This window comes from Oncorhynchus clarkii, chromosome 24 (genome assembly GCF_045791955.1).
Source record: "Oncorhynchus clarkii lewisi isolate Uvic-CL-2024 chromosome 24, UVic_Ocla_1.0, whole genome shotgun sequence".
Taxonomy (NCBI): domain Eukaryota; kingdom Metazoa; phylum Chordata; class Actinopteri; order Salmoniformes; family Salmonidae; genus Oncorhynchus; species Oncorhynchus clarkii.
In genome coordinates, this window is record NC_092170.1 from 18,014,327 (window position 1) to 18,032,266 (window position 17,940).

Below are 17,940 nucleotides of genomic sequence, written 5' to 3' on the forward strand. Positions count from 1 at the left end.
ATTACTGAAGAGTTGAGATATAGTTGAACGATTTTCAAATACTATTTGAACCCAGGTCTGCTGTTGAATATGGCTAAGCTGTAGGCAGGAACATCTTGTATACAATGATGGAATCCTACTTCCCCTGGCAGAGCTCACGCAGTACTGTTATGGGCAGAATAGAACGACTCTCCAGAGGTCTGTGCTGCTAGCTCTAAACCGTCACACTTTGATGTTGCAAAAACCGTTACAAACTAACTCGGCCTCTGATGGTAATCAGTCTCCACTGGGAGTCTCCACTGGTTTCTTCTATGTCTTGCCCTACAGTACTGTACCCTGGGGGATCCAGTGTCTGGAGTTGATATGACTCAATGATCAACATTTCTTACTACTTTTACGATAACTCTACTCCAAAATAAAGATAACATCACTGTGCTATGTTGTTCATATGAGTTAGATTGGATAAGTAAGACTAAAACGTGTAATTAGTACAAAGCTGGGCTTTAAGTGTCAGGGTTTTTACCTGGGGGTTTGGGTGCTTTTTGACCTGCTCCTGCCCCTGTTCCCAGACCAACACCAGCAGGATACCTCGCACCTGAAACATGAGACTGGATTAGTTCTCCAATAGCCTCATGCCATGCCTCTAGTGGGTGAGACTAGTCCTCCACTAAGAACATGGTTGAAATTTCACACACTAGGTACAGTTGAAGTCGGAAGTTTAAATACACTTAGATTGGAGTCATTAAAACTCATTTTTCAACCACTCCACAAATGTCGTGTTAACAAACTATAGTTTTGGCAAGTCGGTTAGGATATCGACTTTGTGCATTACACAAGTAATCTTTTCAACAATTGTTTACAGACAGATTATTTCACTTAAAATTCACTGTATCACAATTTCAGTGGGTCAGAAGTTTACATACACTAAGTTGACTGTGCCTTTAAACAGCTTGGAAAATTCCAGAAAATGATGTCATGGCTTTAAAAGCTTCTGATAGGCTAATTGACATCATTTGAGTCAATTGGAGGTGTACCCGTGGATGTATTTCAAGGCCTACCTTCAAACTCAGTGCTTTTTTGCTTGACATTATGGGAAAATCAAAAGAAATCAGCCAAGACCTCAGAAAAAAAAATGTTAAAATAATCACAAGTCTGGTTCATCCTTGGGAGCAATTTCCAAACGCCCGAAGGTACCACATTCATCTGTACAAACAATAGTACGCAAGTATAAACACCATGGGACCACGGAGCCGTCATACCGCTCAGGAAGGAGACACGTTCTGTATCCTAGAGATGAACGAACTTTGGTGCGAAAAGTGCAAATCAATCCCAAAACAACAGCAAAGGACCTTGTGAAGATGCTGAAGGAAATGGGTACAAAAGTATCTATATCCACAGCAAAACAAGTCCTATATCGACATAACCTGAAAGGCCGCTCAGCAAGGAAGAAGCCACTGCTCCAAAACCAGCATAAAAAAGCCAGACTATGGTTTACAACTGCACATGGGGACAAAGATTGTACTTTTTGGAGAAATGTCCTCTGATGAAACACAAATAGAACTGTTTGGCCATAATGACCATAATGTTTGGAGGAAAAAGGGGGAGGCTTGTAAGCTGAAGAACACCATCCCAACCGTGAAGCATGGGGGTGGCAGCATCATGTTGTGGGGGTGCTTTGCTGCAGGAGGGACTGGTGCACTTCACAAAATAGATGGCGTCCTGAGGATGGAAAATGATGTGGATATATTGAAGCAACATCTCAAGACATCAGTCAGGAAGTTAAAGCTTGGTCCTAAATGGGTCATCCAAATGAACAATGACCCCAAGTATACTTACAAAGTTGTGGCAAAATGGCTTAAGGACAACAAAGTCATGGTATTGCAGTAGCATTCACAAAGCCCTGACCTCAATCCTATAGAACATTTGTGGGCAGAACTGGAAAAGCATGTGCGAGCAAGGAGACCTACAAACCTGACTCAGTTACACCAGCTCTGTCAGGAGGAATGGGCCAAAATTCACCCAACTTATTGTGGGAAGCTTGTAGAAAGCTACCCGAAAAGTTTGACCCAACTTAAACAATTTAAAGGCAATGCTACCAAATACTAATTGAGTGTATGTAAACTTCTGACCCACTGGGAATGTGATGAAAGAAATAAAAACTGAAATAAAAAAATATCTCTACTATTGTTCTGACATTTCACATTCTTAAAATAAAGTGGTGATCCTAACTGACATAAGACAGGGAATTTTTACTGGTGTTAAATGTCAGGAATTGTGAAAAACTGAGTTTAAATGTATTTGGCTAAGGTGTCTGTAAACTTCCCGACTTCAACTGTAGTTATTAGCTACTAGCTAGTTATTACAGTATCTGTAGCTTTATATATTCAGCAACTGTTGATGACAGTTGAACCTATCTAGCTACACTAGGCAGTTAAGGACAAGCCATTTCCCCGGCTATGGTCAAGCTTTGTAGCATAACTTGTAGCTTTGTAACTGTTTGAGGGAAATGGGAGTTTCAGCGGTTTGGTTTGGAAAGGGTGTTTCTAGCTCAGTGGGCAATGGGGTTTCAGACACACAGTCCCTTTGGCATCTCATTCCTGGCTCTGGTGTCTGTCACAGTCACCGCTCCTATCGCCACATTGGTCACAGGAAGTGCAAGCCAATGACATTTCCTGGACAATGGTCACTCTGAGAGGCCAGAGTGAGGTAAAAGGGAATACAATATTGAGCTGGCCTGCTTCTCCTCTCTCATACGTACCCTGTCCCTGTCCATAACCACCTTGACCATAACCATACGGGTATCCCCCTGAATCATGGTGGAAAGAAAAGCAGTTTTATTCCTGACATGATGACCTCATTGTGTAGGGAATACCAGAGATTTATGTTGCCAGATTTACAGTGCATTTGGAAAGTTTTCAGACCCCTTGACTTTTTCCACATTTTGTTCCAGTATGTTACAGCCTTATTCTAAAATGAATTCAATTGATTTCTCCCCTCATCAATCTACACACAATACCCCATAATGACAAAGCAAAAACAGTTTTTTTCAAAATTGTTGCAAACGTATAAAAAATAAAAAACGGAAATATTACATATTCAGACCCTTTAATCAGTACTTTGTTGAAGCTCCTTTGGCAGCGATTAGAGCCTCAAGTCTTTTTGGGTATGACGCTACAAGCTTGGCACACCTCTACAGTATTTGGGGAGTTTCTCCCATTATTCTCTGCAGATCCTCTCAAGCTTTGTCAGGTTTAATGGGGAGTGTACCTGCACAGTTATTTTCAGGTCTTTCCAGAGATGTTCGATCGGGTTCAAGTCCGGGCTCTAGCTGGGCCACTCAAAGACATTCAGAGACTTGTCCCGAAGCCACTCCTACGTTGTCTTGGCTGTGTGCTTAGGGTTGTTGATGCTGCCACCACCATGCTTCACCATAGGGATGGTGCCCGGTTTCCTCCAGAAGTGACGCTTGACATTCAGGCCAAAGTGTTCAATCTTGGTTTCATCATACCAGAGAATCTTGTTTCTCATGGTCTGAGAGTCCTTAGGTGCTTTTTGGCAAATGTGCCTTTTACTGAGGAGTGGCTTCGGTCTGGCCACTCTACCATAAACACTTGATTGGTGGAGTGCTGCAGAGATGGTAGTCCTTTTGGAAGGTTCTCCCATCTCCACATAGGAACTCTAGAGCTCTCTCAGTGACCATCGGGTTCTTGGTCACCTCCCTTCTCCCCTGATTGCTCAGTTTTTCCATTTAAGAATGATGGAGGCTACTGTTTTCTGGGGACCTTCAATGCTGCAGAAATGTTTTGGTACCCTTCCCCAGATTTGTGCCCCGACACAAACGAACACGAACTCTATGGACAATTCCCTGGACCTCATGGCTTGGTTTTTGCTCTGACATGCACTGTCAACTGTGGGACAGGTGTGTGCCTTTCCAAATCATGTCCAATCATTTGAATTTACCACAGATAGACTCCAATCAAGTTGTAGAAACATCTCAAGGATAATCAATGGAAAAAGGATGCACCTGAGCTCAATTTCGAATCTCATAGCAAAGGGTCTGAATATGTAAATAAGGTATTTACGTATAAAACTAAAAAACGTATAAGGTTTTATAGTTTTAATAAATGTGCAAACATTTCTAAAAACCTGTTTTTGTGTTGTCATTATGGAGCATTGTGTGTAGATTGATGAGGAAATAAAGGTATTTAATACATTGATTTTAAGGCTATAACGTAACAAAATGTGGAAAAGGGGAAGGGGTCTGAATACTTTACGAATGCCCTGTATGTAACACAATGTTATATAGAGTTGATCTGAGGTTAGGGAGTATGGAGTTACAGTAAGACATTATTGAACTTATGGGATGGGGTTTAACTCAACATGTCTCTTTGTACGGCTCCATTATGGGGACATTGTGGATGTTGGCTCAGTAACACAGAAAGCTTGCTTATTTCCTAAGACGCGTACGAAACTGATCCCATACCTACACCACCACCGGCTCCAGTAAGAGGAATACCTGCTCCTCCAGCTACACCGCCTACTCCTCCCACAACTACAGGAGAGATACAAAACACAGTGAGTGAGATTATATACAGTGATCTCCAAAAGTATTGGGACAGTGACACATTTTTTGTTTTTTTTGGCTCTGTACTCCAGCACTTTGGATTTGAAATGATACAACGACAATGAGGTTAAAGTGCAGACTGTCAGCTTTAATTTGATTTTTTATCCATTAAGGTAAACGGTTCAGAAATTACAGCACTTTTTGTACATAGTCCCCCCATTTTAGAGGACCAAAAGTATTGGGACAAATTCACTTATATGTGTATTAAAGTAGTCAAATGTTTAGTTTTTGGTCCCATACTCCTAGAATACAATGATCACATCAAGCTTGCGACTCTACAAACTGTTGGAAGCATTTTCTGTTTTTTTGGTTGTGTTTCAGATTATTTTGTGTGCAATAGAAATTAATTGTAAATAATGTATTGTGTAATTTTGGAGTCACTTTTATTGAAAATAAGAATACTTTGTAGAGTTTGTAGAGTCACAAGCTTGATGTAATCATTGCATGCTATGAATATGGGACCAAATAGTAAACCTTTGTCTACTTGAATACACATAAGTGAATTTGTCCCAATACTTTGGTCCCCTAAAGTGGGGGGACTATGTACATACACAAAGTGCAGCCATTTCTAAATGGTTCACCCAATTAGGATGAAAATACCCTCAAATTAAAGCTGGCAGTCTGCACTTTGTATCATGTCAAACCCAAAGTGCTGGGGTACAGAGACAAAACAACAAAACATTTGTACTTTTGGAGCTCACTGTACTGTAGCTACATCGTCGATCAACACTTCTTATGACACAGTCATGCACTGACACACACCTGGAGGTTTCAGGGGCTTGGCTCCAGGAAGTTGTCCAGCTCCTGCTCCGTATGGAGCTGAGGAAATACAGAGATCATAAATGTAATCCGCACAGCCTATTTTTACTCTCTACTCCACAGTGACTGTAATGCCACAGTGACTGTATCACCAGGGATACGGAAATGTATTGAGATTAATGGACAAATACCTGAATAAAACAATTACAGTGATGGGGATTTAGTCTGAGTAGAAAGTAACCTAAGGCCACACATGGTCTTTGTGAATTAAGTTTGAGACTCCATTACAATGATGCAGATAGGGAAATTGGCTTACTTCCATAGCCTCCTCCATAGGGATATCCACCTGCACCTGTGGAGCAATATATGCCATTAAAACCCCGTGGACATAACATATGGGTGTGGGGCTGGAAGGAATGCCACTACTGTAGTGTACCATCAAAGCTGTGGGATGGGACACTGATCTGAGATGGAATTATGAATGATGGTGGAGAGGACTATACAGTACTGCTAACTACAGTACCTCCTGTCTATGCTGAATGTCACACACAAGCTTTATTGTCCTAGCTCTATCAACAATAATCTCTTCAACATGACCTTGTGATTTGATAGTGAAGACCTACAGACTGTGTGAAGCTTTTAAAGTGATGACATAAGAGGTATACTGTGAGGTCAGCCTAGAGGTCAGAGTTCACGATCTAGTACATCTGGTACAGTTCAAACTAGTGTTTGTTGTTTTCTTTCTTTGCCTATAATACTAGTTTTAAGAGGATGTGGTGGAGTGGCCTTCTATCCCCTCCTCCTCTCCCCTCCTCTCACCTCCTCCTCTCCCCTCCTATCCTATCCTCCTCTCCCCTCCTCCTCTCCTGTCTCATACATACCCTGTCCATGACCATACGGGAGTCGTCCTGCTGAATCATGATGGAAAGAAAAGCAGCTTTATTCCTGACAAGGGAGCACCAGCGAGTGGCTCCGTCAGGTCATGTAGCTAGCATATTAATTCCAATAAAGTTAGCCGACCCCTGCTTATATAATAAACTTTAATATGCTTTCAACATGTCAAAATATTACACAGCTTATCCCTGGCCTGGCCATACAATCCTAATTTTGATCAGATCTTTGATGCATTAATTTACAGAGAAGAGGCTGATACTGCTGTCCATTGCATATGAATCAGTCCTATGATTAATTGATATGAATAAATCCTATTATTGATTAATGTAAAGAATGAGTCATGTTCCATCATTAAATCAGCATATCACTCATAATGTGTGTAGTGGATTGATGAATTCTGCCTGTATAAAATACTGAATGGTGCAAGGATCTGTATTATCTGTATTATTTCCTGCAATATATGGATCAAGCCAAGGTCACATCTCAGTGAAGTCATACAGTAGTTTGAAATAAAAACAGAGATGTGTGTGTGTGTTTGTGTGTGTGTGTTTAAGCAGAGTGTGTCTGCTGCTAGTGCAGTGATAAGGTTGTGGTTTGCTCTTCTCCTCTCTCATACATACCCTGTCCATAACCACCATACGGGTATCCCCCTATCATGACGACAAAGAAAAGCAGCTTATTTCCTGACATGATGACCTCATCACCAGGGGACGCCAATGAATGGCTCAATCAAAGAATGTTAGTTAAGACAATAAATGAGAACATCCTAATGCAGATTCAGTCATGCAAGGCCTTTCAGGTTTAAGACTTCAGACATTCATTTTGCGCTCTCATCTAGTTTAAGATTTGTTGGCCAATAATCATACATGGGCCTTCATTTTATGTTGTAGTCCAAATATGTATTTAAATGCTCAACAGAAATGGTTCACAAAAAATATGTACATGTAGGCCTGAATTGTTTTCTTTTCAGCTAGCTGAGACAGAGAGAACATATTCAACACATTCACAGGAGTTCAGGCAGGTTCACCCTAAAGCTTTACCTCATAAGGCAGGGGTTTCAAAAAATGCACATAACAAACATGTGAACGTATAAGGATGACTGCATCCACATGTCTAGATTCGGTCTATTATTTTATATTACACGTCCCAACAGCACCTTATACGGCGTAGTACATCACTGGTGCCAAGCTTCCTGCCATCTAGGACCTCTATATCAGGCGGTGTCAGAGGAAAGCCCAAATAATTGCCAAAAACTCCAGCCACCCTAGTCATAGACTGTTCTCTCTGCTACTGCACGGCAAGCGATACCAGAGCGCCAAGTCTAGGTCCAAAAGGCTTCTTAACAGCTTCTATCCCAAATCAAATGGCTACCCGGACTATTTGCATTGTCCCCACCCCCATTTTTACGCTGCTGCTACTCTCTGTTTATTATCCATGTATAATCACTTTACCTCTACCTACATGTACTTTTACCTCAATTACCTCGACTAACCTGTGTATATACTCGCTACTGTTATTTTATTGTTGCTCCTTAATTATTTGTTATTTTTCTATTTCTCTTATTTTTTATTTGTATTTGTATTTTATTGTATTGTATTTTATTTTTTACTTCAGTTTATTTGAGTAAATAGTTTCTTAGCACTTACTGTATTTTTCTTACTGCATTGTTGGTTAAGGGCTTGTAAGTTAACATTTCACTGTAAGGTCTACCTGTTGATTTATAAAGGTCCAAGACTACTAGCAAATATAACTGCACCTTTTACTATCATATGCTGTTGACCTGTACTTATCTCTGTATATATTTAATCAATATGACTGTCTTGCAATGGCTAACACATTTTAGGTATGTCAACAAAAATTGTGGCCTGGGTCAGCATTATTCATATATGATATATTACCATGGAATCATAATTCCTTTTAGTAGCAGTCTAGTCTTAATTGGATGTTTTGGTGCATTAGACCAGTGAAAAGGGCTGATGCTGCTGTTCATTGTGTGTAAACAACTCCTGCTACTGACTTAGTGTACGTAAAGAAGGTAATAACATCCTTACCTGACCAATAACTTAGCATATTATTCCGAATCGTGTGTATGAGAGTTGGTACATCACTACTACATGAATGTGCATAGGGGTTAATATATCTTATATAGGCATGTAAAAGTGTTCAATCACATTATTGGATGGGTTATGGATCTGAGTTGATGGTATCAATTTGAAGTTGTAAACAACCAGTGCTGTAATACTACTGCAATAATATAGTGTTAGTAGGGTTTCAGAATGCTTACCTGCACCAGGCGGTTTAGGAGCTTTGCCACCTGCTCCGACACCCACACCTGTAAATAATATAAAGTCGAGCGGTTAGAGCTTTGGGGCAGAAACCGAAAGGTCGCTAGTTTGAATCCCCGAGGCGACAATGTAAAACATCTGCCAATGTGCCCTTGAGCAAGGCACTTAGCCCTAATTGCTCCAGTGTCGCCGTTGATAATGGCTGACCATGGCATTGACCCCACTCTCCAAGGGTGTCTCAGGGGGAGTTGGGATATGCAAAAAACACATTTCCAATTCACACGTGTCTATAATGCACATGTGAAATAGGACAAATATAAACACCCACCAAATTATTATTATTATTGCAATTTCCGTTTGCAACTGGAAACAAACTATTTAACAGCATTGCCTGCAGGAGTTTGTCGCCACCATGTGGCCAAACAATGTCACATACTCTGCTCCTTATAGTCCCCACTATTGAGACACCTAACCTCCAGGCTGCTGTACTCCAGTAGCAACTACATGAGAAGTATTTGAAAGAAAAACAATACATTTGAACCCAGGTCTGCTATGGTGGACACAACACTCACCAGGCTGAGCTGGGCCTGTACCAGCTGGAAACAAAGTGACACGTCTTTAACACACAGTTACAGAGGCATATCTGTTCTAAGTAATGATACATCAAAACCCCTACTAATGTTTGACTGTACAGTGAATGCAAAAATAATCACAGGTCATGAACAATGAAGGTGAGCTGACAGTAAAGCCATCTAATATTGCTCTTCAAAGATAAGATAAGAAGAAACTATAAGAAAGTACAGAAAGTTTGATAGGTACAAGTAGGACACCATTTTTATGCAGAAGGAATTTTACGCTGTCAAGAGTATCTTTTTCAATTACTTACCACTAGGTTGAAGAACCCCAGCACCAACTGTGAAGGCAATCAGGTAAATTATTACCAGTTGGGTCATAATTATGACAGTTATAAAAGTTACTCCAAAATAGAATAACTTACCACTCAAAAAACTCAAATAAAATGTTCAGTGATTCTAATGACATATGTTGCAAAACTATTGAATATAAAGTAGAATTGATGTTGGCTTCCTAAAAAAATACAACAACTGTTCTGCAGTGGTAATGGTCTAATACATACCTCCTGGTAATCCTGTGGCACCTGCAGCAAACCAACGGAAAGTTCATCAGTGACGTGGTATACTTATACTATGCATTTCCATGGAAATGAACAATAAAGTACTGTATCAAAGTACTCTATCCGAGATGCAACCAGACAGAGAGAAAATCAAACAGAATGAAATACCGTAAAGCTACACAAATGTTAGTTTCCCTACTGTGAAGAACACATCTAAAGCAGGGGCTCCAAACATATGTGCTGAAAGAATGACACAGTAATATGTACTTTTGTGTCCAATGTTCTCATATATATTTTTTCGAACAATGTGGTATTTAGAATACAGTACTGTAAGTAAACATCAGGTAATAGCAAGGATATGATCCCCTGCTGTAGAAGATAGAGGGAGATAGGACTTTAACTATCAAGGAGAAAGGGTGAGTGCATACAGTACGTATCTACAGGGATATCAGGCACAATCTTCATCGGAGCAATCTTTATTGTGGAGGAGAAGCTTGTCACAATACAGTCTCATACCAGTAACATTAAAGTATAAGTCAATCAAGTATTGACAAGTGTCAGATTCATTTTATTTGTTAAAAAGCAAGGGAGAGAGGAGAGAGCAGAAATAGGAGACATTTCAAGCGTAGCGAGCTGCAAAGTTAGTTGGGGGACAGAGAGGCGGAGCGTTTTAAGAGGACAAACTACGTCTAGAAAATACATTGGCATCACATTATTTTGTCAACATCCACATGAGCATTACTTTACATTCCTCTACATTTTTTTTTTTAGCAGGAGGCCAAAACACTACAACGTTTTCACAAAGGAATCTAACAGAATCAACCGCTAACAACTGTCATATGGATTGAATGTTTATCAAAAGCCAATAAGTAATCGCATCAAATGTTATGAAATGCTTATGTAAGGAATTGTAAAGAACACATGTGTATACTACACTCTTCAAATGAAGTGTAACTATGTCCTTAGTCAGAAATGGTTTTATCATGCAAACACAGACAGCAGCAAGTCTTACTGGGCTCTGGCTTTGGGGCCTCTGTGGCCTGTGTGCCAATAGGTGTGGGATCTGCCAAAAGACAACAGGTTCCAGTTTCATCCATTGCAGTTGAAAACTAACATAGAGCAGAAGCCATTATGGGGATCCTTGGCACTGCCATGGCAGGAGGGGATTGGGTAAGCTCCAGCTCCAGGTGGTGAATAGCTATTGGATCATACAATGACACTAAAGGGGACAGCACTAGCAGAACAGATATTAAGCTGTCTCTTGTTTAAGGGTCTTGGGAGAAGAGAGTGGGGCAAAGAGGTTTGGGGTTTGGGAGAAGAGAGGGGGGCAAAGAGGTTTGGGGTTTGGGAGGAGATAGGGGGGCAAAGAGGTTTGGGGTTTGGGAGGAGAGAGGGGGGCAAAGAGGTTTGGGGTTTGGGAGGAGAGAGGGGGGCAAAGAGGTTTGGGGTTTGGGAGGAGAGAGGGGGGAAAAGAGGTTTGGGGTTTGGGAGGAGATAGGGGGGAAAAGAGGTTTGGGGTTTGGGAGGAGAGAGGGGGGCAAAGAGGTTTGGGGTTTGGGAGGAGAGAGGGGGGCAAAGAGGTTTGGGGTTTGGGAGGAGAGAGGGGGGCAAAGAGGTTTGGGGTTTGGGAGGAGAGAGGGGGGCAAAGAGGTTTGGGGTTTGGGAGGAGAGAGGGGGGCAAAGAGGTTTGGGGTTTGGGAGGAGAGAGGGGGGCAAAGAGGTTTGGGGTTTGGGAGGAGAGAGGGGGGCAAAGAGGTTTGGGGTTTGGGAGGAGAGGGGGGCAAAGAGGTTTGGGGTTTGGGAGGAGAGAGGGGGGAAAAGAGGTTTGGGGTTTGGGAGGAGATAGGGGGGCAAAGAGGTTTGGGGTTTGGGAGGAGATAGGGGGGCAAAGAGGTTTGGGGTTTGGGAGGAGATAGGGGGGCAAAGAGGTTTGGGGTTTGGGAGGAGAGAGGGGGGCAAAGAGGTTTGGGGTTTGGGAGGAGAGAGGGGGGCAAAGAGGTTTGGGGTTTGGGAGGAGAGAGGGGGGCAAAGAGGTTTGGGGTTTGGGAGGAGAGAGGGGGGCAAACAGGTTTGGGGTTTGGGAGGAGAGAGGGCAGGGGACTGGCTTGCGTGATACTGCCGTTTCTGTTTGATACACCTGCAGTGGAGCGCAGTTAGCCAGACAGCAGTGGTAGTGGTAGAGGAGGGGGGAGTTAGATAGGATGCTAAGCCTGTGTCTGTAGGCCGTTGATGTCCTGCTGAGGCCTGCTGGAAACGTCTGATGGGGTTGTGTCAGGTTATACAGTACATCAAACAAAAAGGAAAACTTGCATTATAATCAGTCTCTATTATTGAATAAAACATATATTTGTATGGCATTCTATGGTACAGTAATTACTGCTTTTTTAACAGCTCTGTAAAATACAGTGTATATTTAAAATACAGTAACTCAGGGGTTCTCAAAAGGGGGTTTGAGGTACTGCAGGGGTCCACGGACAGATTATAATTATGATTTTTTTTTACACATATTTTTTATTAATATTATTAACAACAACAGATTAAACAAATTCTGGCCAAGGGATCCGTGGAATAAGTTTAGAAGGTGTCATACAATACAATACAATGTAATATTATTAATCTACAATGTATGTTCTTAACCCGCCTGTCAGGCTCACATGGATATTGGTATCCACAGTTCTCTGCCAATTACCAATCTTTTTACATGATACTTCTTGTATTTCCCCCAAATTGTTTTAACATAACTGCACTGTAATTTAAGCTTTCAAACGGTAAAGTTTTCTCTCTGCCCCATGACAAAATGTGTAGAATTGCAGGAAAATGTTCCTTCCCAGTGTCCGAGGCTTGGTTCATCCGGCCATGCACTGCCAACGTCTTAGTTTACTACACTCCTTGTATGCTATTTTAACTCACTCGAGCTTTGTTCTTATTATGAGGGGGTCTCTGATGAGTTTTCTGTCACAAAAAGGGTCCCTGAAAAGTTTGAGAACCGCTGCAGTAACTAACACTTACTCTGTAGCTTTTGATATACAGTATTTGCACTGATCAATGAGAAAACAGTTGAATTAAATCCAAAGTCTTGTTGAGCACAAAACATGTGGTTCTACCTGTTATGGGTCATAGTGTCACATTAGGAACTTTGTGGATTTTCTTTCAACCCTTCATTTTGGACCTAGTTGTGTAGTACTAGGAATGATCCTGAAAGAACTATTTAGGCTAGGAAAAATAAACCTAGCAAGAATCAAAGGTGAAACTAGTATCCATTTACCTGGTTTGCCTGCGATAGGTATCCCTGTGCCCACTGGTAAGTCAGTGCGCTCAATGGCAGTTCCTCCAACACCACCACCCACGCCCACACCTGGACTTGGAGTCGCTGCTGGCGCTGGCACACCTTCTCCACCGATGCCCACCCCGTTTGGCTTACCTGTGGGCAGGTAAGAACATAGGTGAGGGTACAGTATAATCTCTTGAGCTATTGTGAAAATCTTGATTCAGCTAACAAGAGATATTAGGTACTGTACAGAGACCGCACAGAACAGACAAACAATATTGTTCTTCCACTGGTCTGCATTACCTAGACTAAAAGTTATGACAGAACAAGAGAGGCTCTTACCATATTTAGCAGCTTTGGCCGCGGGATCATATCCTGCAATCACAAGCATCACATCATTCATATTTTCACTGTATTCTGAATCACCTTGATATCTCACAGAAAGACAGACCAGACCGTGATGCTGTTGGAGCTCTTTCTGATGTCTTTACTATTCACACACATCCTCTGACGTACCTCCAGCTCCTACTCCACCCTGTACTCCTCCTGCTCCTAAGCCTGTTCCTACACCTCCTGAGACTCCTGCGTAGAGGTTCACAAGGAAATGATATGATTTCAAAACCAGAGATGTCAGCATGAATTCAACTGATGTACAAATTCTGATGTTGCTGTTTTGAGTGATCTTACCATATTTAGCTGCTTTGGCTGCAGCAGGATTATATCCACCAGCCCCAGTTACACCCCCTCCTCCTCCTCCTGGTAATCCTCCTGCTCCTCCAGCTCCTATTCCTGCTCCTGCACCTCCGGGGACTCCTGTGGTAGAGGGCCACAAGAAAACAATTGGATTTTTAATGAATGTCCAGCTTCAGAACTGCCAAAGATACAGTAGACTTGTCACACCACGACTTAAGATAGACGTAAATTCAACCAATGTACCAATAATGAATGAGATTGATTGTTTTGAGTGATCTTACCATATTTAGCAGCTTTGGCCGCAGCAGGGTTATATCCTCCAGCCCCTGGTACCCCTCCTCCTGCTCCTCCAAGTCCTCCAGCCCCTGGTACCCCTCCTCCTGCTCCTCCAAGTCCTCCAGCTCCTAGGCCTGCTCCTGCACCTCCTGGAACTCCTGTGGTGGAGGGTCACAAGAAAACTATAATTAGTTAAAAGTAGACAGAAGTTTCAGTATGAATATAACCAATGTACCAACTCTGATGTTGCTGTTTTGAGTGTTTTTTCTTACCATATTTAGCAGCTTTGGCCGCAGCAGGATTATGTCCTGACATGCAAAAAGTTAATAAATGAAAGACATCATCCCTGATTTATGAACTCACTAAAACAATTGGGGGGAGGTTAAGAGAATGTCCAATGAAAATGTTTTCTATTCCAGGATAAGTCTTCATCTCTGTCTAGGAAGCTACCCTTTACAGAGATCAACATAATGTGTAGCATATAGTACAGTACATTTACAGGGCAAAGCCAAAACGGACTCACCTCCATATCCAGCCCCGGGTACCCCTCCTGCTCTCCCGGCCACGCCAGCTCCTCCTGGAACTCCTACAGATCAGGCTCGGGATGTTATTATTTGGTGGTTTAAACAACATGTAATATCTAATGGTTGCTTCTTTGAAACCCAGTGGGAAAAAATGTCATTTATTTAGGGGGTTTGGCACCACCAATGGTGTATCAATACAGTATATTAATACAACGGTTAGGCAGTACATTTTTCAAAATCATGGAGAGGATAAATACCATATTTAGCAGCTTTGGCAGCAGCGGCAGCCCCTCCTGCTGGTACCCCTCCATATCCTCCATAGCCTGCAATACAAAACAAATAGCAACGTTTAGAAATGACCTCATAAATGGTTTGATAAGACAGACCAAAGCTCCCCAATCATAACCAACAGTATTAACTCTTCCAGATTACATTACATTTCAACTTCTGTGCAAACCTCCATATCCTGGTCCAGCCCCAGTCCCTGGCCCTCCTCCTGCTCCTCCTAGGCCGGCTACTCCAGCTCCTAGGCCGGCTACTCCAGCTCCTGGGACCACAAGAAGAAATTGTTATTATTTTGAAATAATGTCTCCATTCAGAACTGCCTAAGATACAGTATACTCATCTTCTTCTTACCATATTTAGCAGCTTTGGCCGCAGCAGGATTATATCCTGAAATGTAAAAAAAGAATAAATTAAAAACATCACTCTTGCATCCCAAGCCTCATGATACAGTAGTATTACTAACACTAGTTTATGCTATCAATTCATGATATTACAGTATATCAAGTTGGCATCATTAGAAACGTACCTCCTGCTCCTGCCCCTCCTGCTGTCCCTCCTACTGCCCCTCCATATCCCCCATAGCCTGTCAGTCAAAACATGGAACATCATCAACCATGTAGCACTATAAGGCAATGTACCCCACTTTACCTTAAAACCAAACCCTCTGCTCAAACACACTAACTCCACAGCTTAAACCTGTATATAAAGCCAACTCTACCCCCATTCAAAGTTTACAAACTACATATAGATGTATTGTACATAGGAACAAATACATATTGTATGTGTGAACACTGCCTTTACTTCCACTCCTCCCCCAGACATTTCCTTTGGTATACGTACTCCCAGGCCTGGGATATCCTCCTGCAGGCACACCCCCATATCCACCCCCTGGCCCACCAGCAGCCCCCTGACCTATAACACAGGAGACACGTCATGAGCAGACACACAGTAGTACTGTAAAACATTGACAGAAATGTCATTATGAATGTTCCTTACCATATTTAGCAGCTTTGGCTGCAGCAGGATTATATCCTCCAGCCCCAGGGACAACCCCTGCTCCTCCTCCAGGTACTCCCTGTATTCCTCCTGCTCCTCCAAGTCCTCCTGCTCCCAGGCCTGTTCCTACACCTCCTTGAACTCCTGTGTGTTCACATGGAAATTATCTGATTTTAAAACCTGAAATGTCAGCATGAATTCAACCAATGTACCAACTATGATGTTGCTGTTTTGAGTGATTTTTCTACCATATTTAGCAGCTTTGGCTGCAGCGGGATTATATCCTCCAGCCCAAGGTACACCCCCCCCTCCTCCAAGTCCTCCAGCTCCTAGACCTGCTCCTGCACCTCCTGGAACTCCTGTTGTAGAGAAAAATTATTGTATTTAAAAGTCATGTATACCATAAACCAACACTGAATGAGACTAGCCTTGTGTTTTTAGTAATATTACCATATTTAGCAGCTTTGGCTGCAGCGGGATTATATCCTAAAGCCCCAGGTACACCCCCTGCTCCTCCTCCAGGTACTCCTCCTGCTCCTGCACCTCCGGGGATTCCTGAGGTAGAAAACATCAAGATTTTGTTGTTAAGTCATGGCTAACTTAACAATTGAAAAGATACAGTAGACTTGTCACTTTTCTTCTTTACCATATTTAGCAGCTTTGGCAGCAGCAGGATTATATCCTACAAATAAATTAATTAATAGATTTAAAAAAAGATTTTCAAAGTCACACTTTCCAAGCCACATAATGCAGTAGCATACAAAACAGTGTGAATGGATTGGAGAAGTCAAGCATCATGACTGACCTCCAGCCCCAGCTCCTCCTGCTGGTACCCCTCCTGTTCCTCCAAGACCTCCAGCTCCTAGGCCTGCCCCTGCACCTCCTGGGACCCCTATGGTCGAGGGAAAAAAACAAACATTGGATTTCAAATTCAACTATTGTATCAACACTGAATGAGTCTGGCCTGATATGGAGTGATTTTCTTACCGTACTTAGCAGCTTTGGCAGCGGCAGCAGGATTGTATCCTGAAATACAAAACAATGACAATAATTCAAAACATCACTTCTGACTTGGATAATATAACAAAACTGCATTTCCAGCCCCATATCCTGAAATGTAATAAGATCATGAGATATAAATATCACTTTAGATAATCCTGTTGCCAAGCACTGGTTTATACTATCGATTCATTAAAATTGTTATAAGCCTTAGACCATGATGAGATACCTCCACCTCCAGCCCCTGGTACCCCTCCTCCTGCTCCTCCAAGTCCTCCAGCTCCTAGGCCTGCTCCTGCACCTCCTGGTATTCCTATGGTGGAGGGTCACAAGAAAAATATCAGCATAAATGAAGCAATGTACCAATTCTGAATGTGCCTGAAGTTGTTTCAAATGTGGTTTTCTTACCATATTTAGCAGCTTTGGTGGCAGGGTTGTATCCTAAAATAAAAAATAATTAAATTAACTTACATCATCCTTCCTGTCTTGAATAGCAAAATACAACTGCACTTCTAGCCCCATAAAGTAGCAGCAGACAGCACAGAGTGTCTGGAGGGTAGAAATGACTGTACATCTTAATGATTCAAATGAACTTGATCATGAACATTTGTCTTACCATGAATTTCTGAGTCTCCTCAAGCAGTAGTTTATGCTATGAATGAATTCATGAAATTGCTACAAGCGTAAGATACTATAGTGCAATAATTAGACAAGGTACCTCCAGCCCCTGGAAAAGTCCCTGCTCCCCCAAATCCAGCACTCCCTGGAACACCTATAGGGAGGGTAACATCCATACAGTATATTACACTATACAGCATGATCATTTCTATTATTAAAACAGACTAGTGTGAATTGGAGCTAGCTAAGCCAAAGAACGAAGCCCTTCAGTGATGGTGTGTTAACAGCATTGTAAAGGCTGTGGCCTGGGCAGCTTTGGGATGTTTAGGTTAGTTATCCTCACCATAATAGGGAGGCCTGGCTCCCGCTCCATAGCCTGTTCAGAGATGATGAAAATGGTACTGGTGTTAAGATATCTGCTACATTGAGTTTAAAGCTGCAGTGCCAATCCAGGTTAGTGCACTTGATAGAAGTCAAGACAATACAGAATTCTAATGCATATACAAGGATGTCTACAGGCAAAAGGCACTGGTTACCAACTCTCAGGTTGGGGTCTGCTTGAGCAAGGCACATCACCTTCATGCAGAGCCCAGTAGCTGGGATAATGT

General features: G+C 42.1%; 1 protein-coding gene across 1 annotated transcript in view; it reads right to left on the bottom strand.

Moving 5' to 3' along the window:
* Positions 1 to 17,940, bottom strand: part of LOC139383199 (elastin-like) — an 87,455-nt gene that overhangs the window by 7,418 nt on the left and 62,097 nt on the right. The window contains exons 27-58 of the mRNA XM_071127652.1: positions 17,676 to 17,708; positions 17,433 to 17,486; positions 17,123 to 17,155; positions 16,944 to 17,027; positions 16,703 to 16,741; positions 16,521 to 16,607; positions 16,362 to 16,397; positions 16,166 to 16,270; positions 15,964 to 16,074; positions 15,716 to 15,859; positions 15,560 to 15,631; positions 15,246 to 15,302; positions 15,071 to 15,106; positions 14,892 to 14,981; positions 14,692 to 14,757; positions 14,434 to 14,496; positions 14,183 to 14,218; positions 13,916 to 14,068; positions 13,629 to 13,754; positions 13,458 to 13,523; positions 13,284 to 13,316; positions 12,939 to 13,094; positions 9,677 to 9,697; positions 9,428 to 9,454; positions 8,541 to 8,588; positions 6,877 to 6,906; positions 6,244 to 6,270; positions 5,679 to 5,714; positions 5,366 to 5,422; positions 4,463 to 4,531; positions 2,738 to 2,785; positions 503 to 574 (exon numbers count right to left, since the gene is read on the bottom strand). Coding sequence (XP_070983753.1) covers positions 503 to 574; positions 2,738 to 2,785; positions 4,463 to 4,531; positions 5,366 to 5,422; positions 5,679 to 5,714; positions 6,244 to 6,270; positions 6,877 to 6,906; positions 8,541 to 8,588; positions 9,428 to 9,454; positions 9,677 to 9,697; positions 12,939 to 13,094; positions 13,284 to 13,316; positions 13,458 to 13,523; positions 13,629 to 13,754; positions 13,916 to 14,068; positions 14,183 to 14,218; positions 14,434 to 14,496; positions 14,692 to 14,757; positions 14,892 to 14,981; positions 15,071 to 15,106; positions 15,246 to 15,302; positions 15,560 to 15,631; positions 15,716 to 15,859; positions 15,964 to 16,074; positions 16,166 to 16,270; positions 16,362 to 16,397; positions 16,521 to 16,607; positions 16,703 to 16,741; positions 16,944 to 17,027; positions 17,123 to 17,155; positions 17,433 to 17,486; positions 17,676 to 17,708 — 2,115 coding nt within the window. The remainder of the gene's footprint in view (positions 1 to 502; positions 575 to 2,737; positions 2,786 to 4,462; positions 4,532 to 5,365; positions 5,423 to 5,678; positions 5,715 to 6,243; positions 6,271 to 6,876; positions 6,907 to 8,540; positions 8,589 to 9,427; positions 9,455 to 9,676; positions 9,698 to 12,938; positions 13,095 to 13,283; positions 13,317 to 13,457; positions 13,524 to 13,628; positions 13,755 to 13,915; positions 14,069 to 14,182; positions 14,219 to 14,433; positions 14,497 to 14,691; positions 14,758 to 14,891; positions 14,982 to 15,070; positions 15,107 to 15,245; positions 15,303 to 15,559; positions 15,632 to 15,715; positions 15,860 to 15,963; positions 16,075 to 16,165; positions 16,271 to 16,361; positions 16,398 to 16,520; positions 16,608 to 16,702; positions 16,742 to 16,943; positions 17,028 to 17,122; positions 17,156 to 17,432; positions 17,487 to 17,675; positions 17,709 to 17,940) is intronic.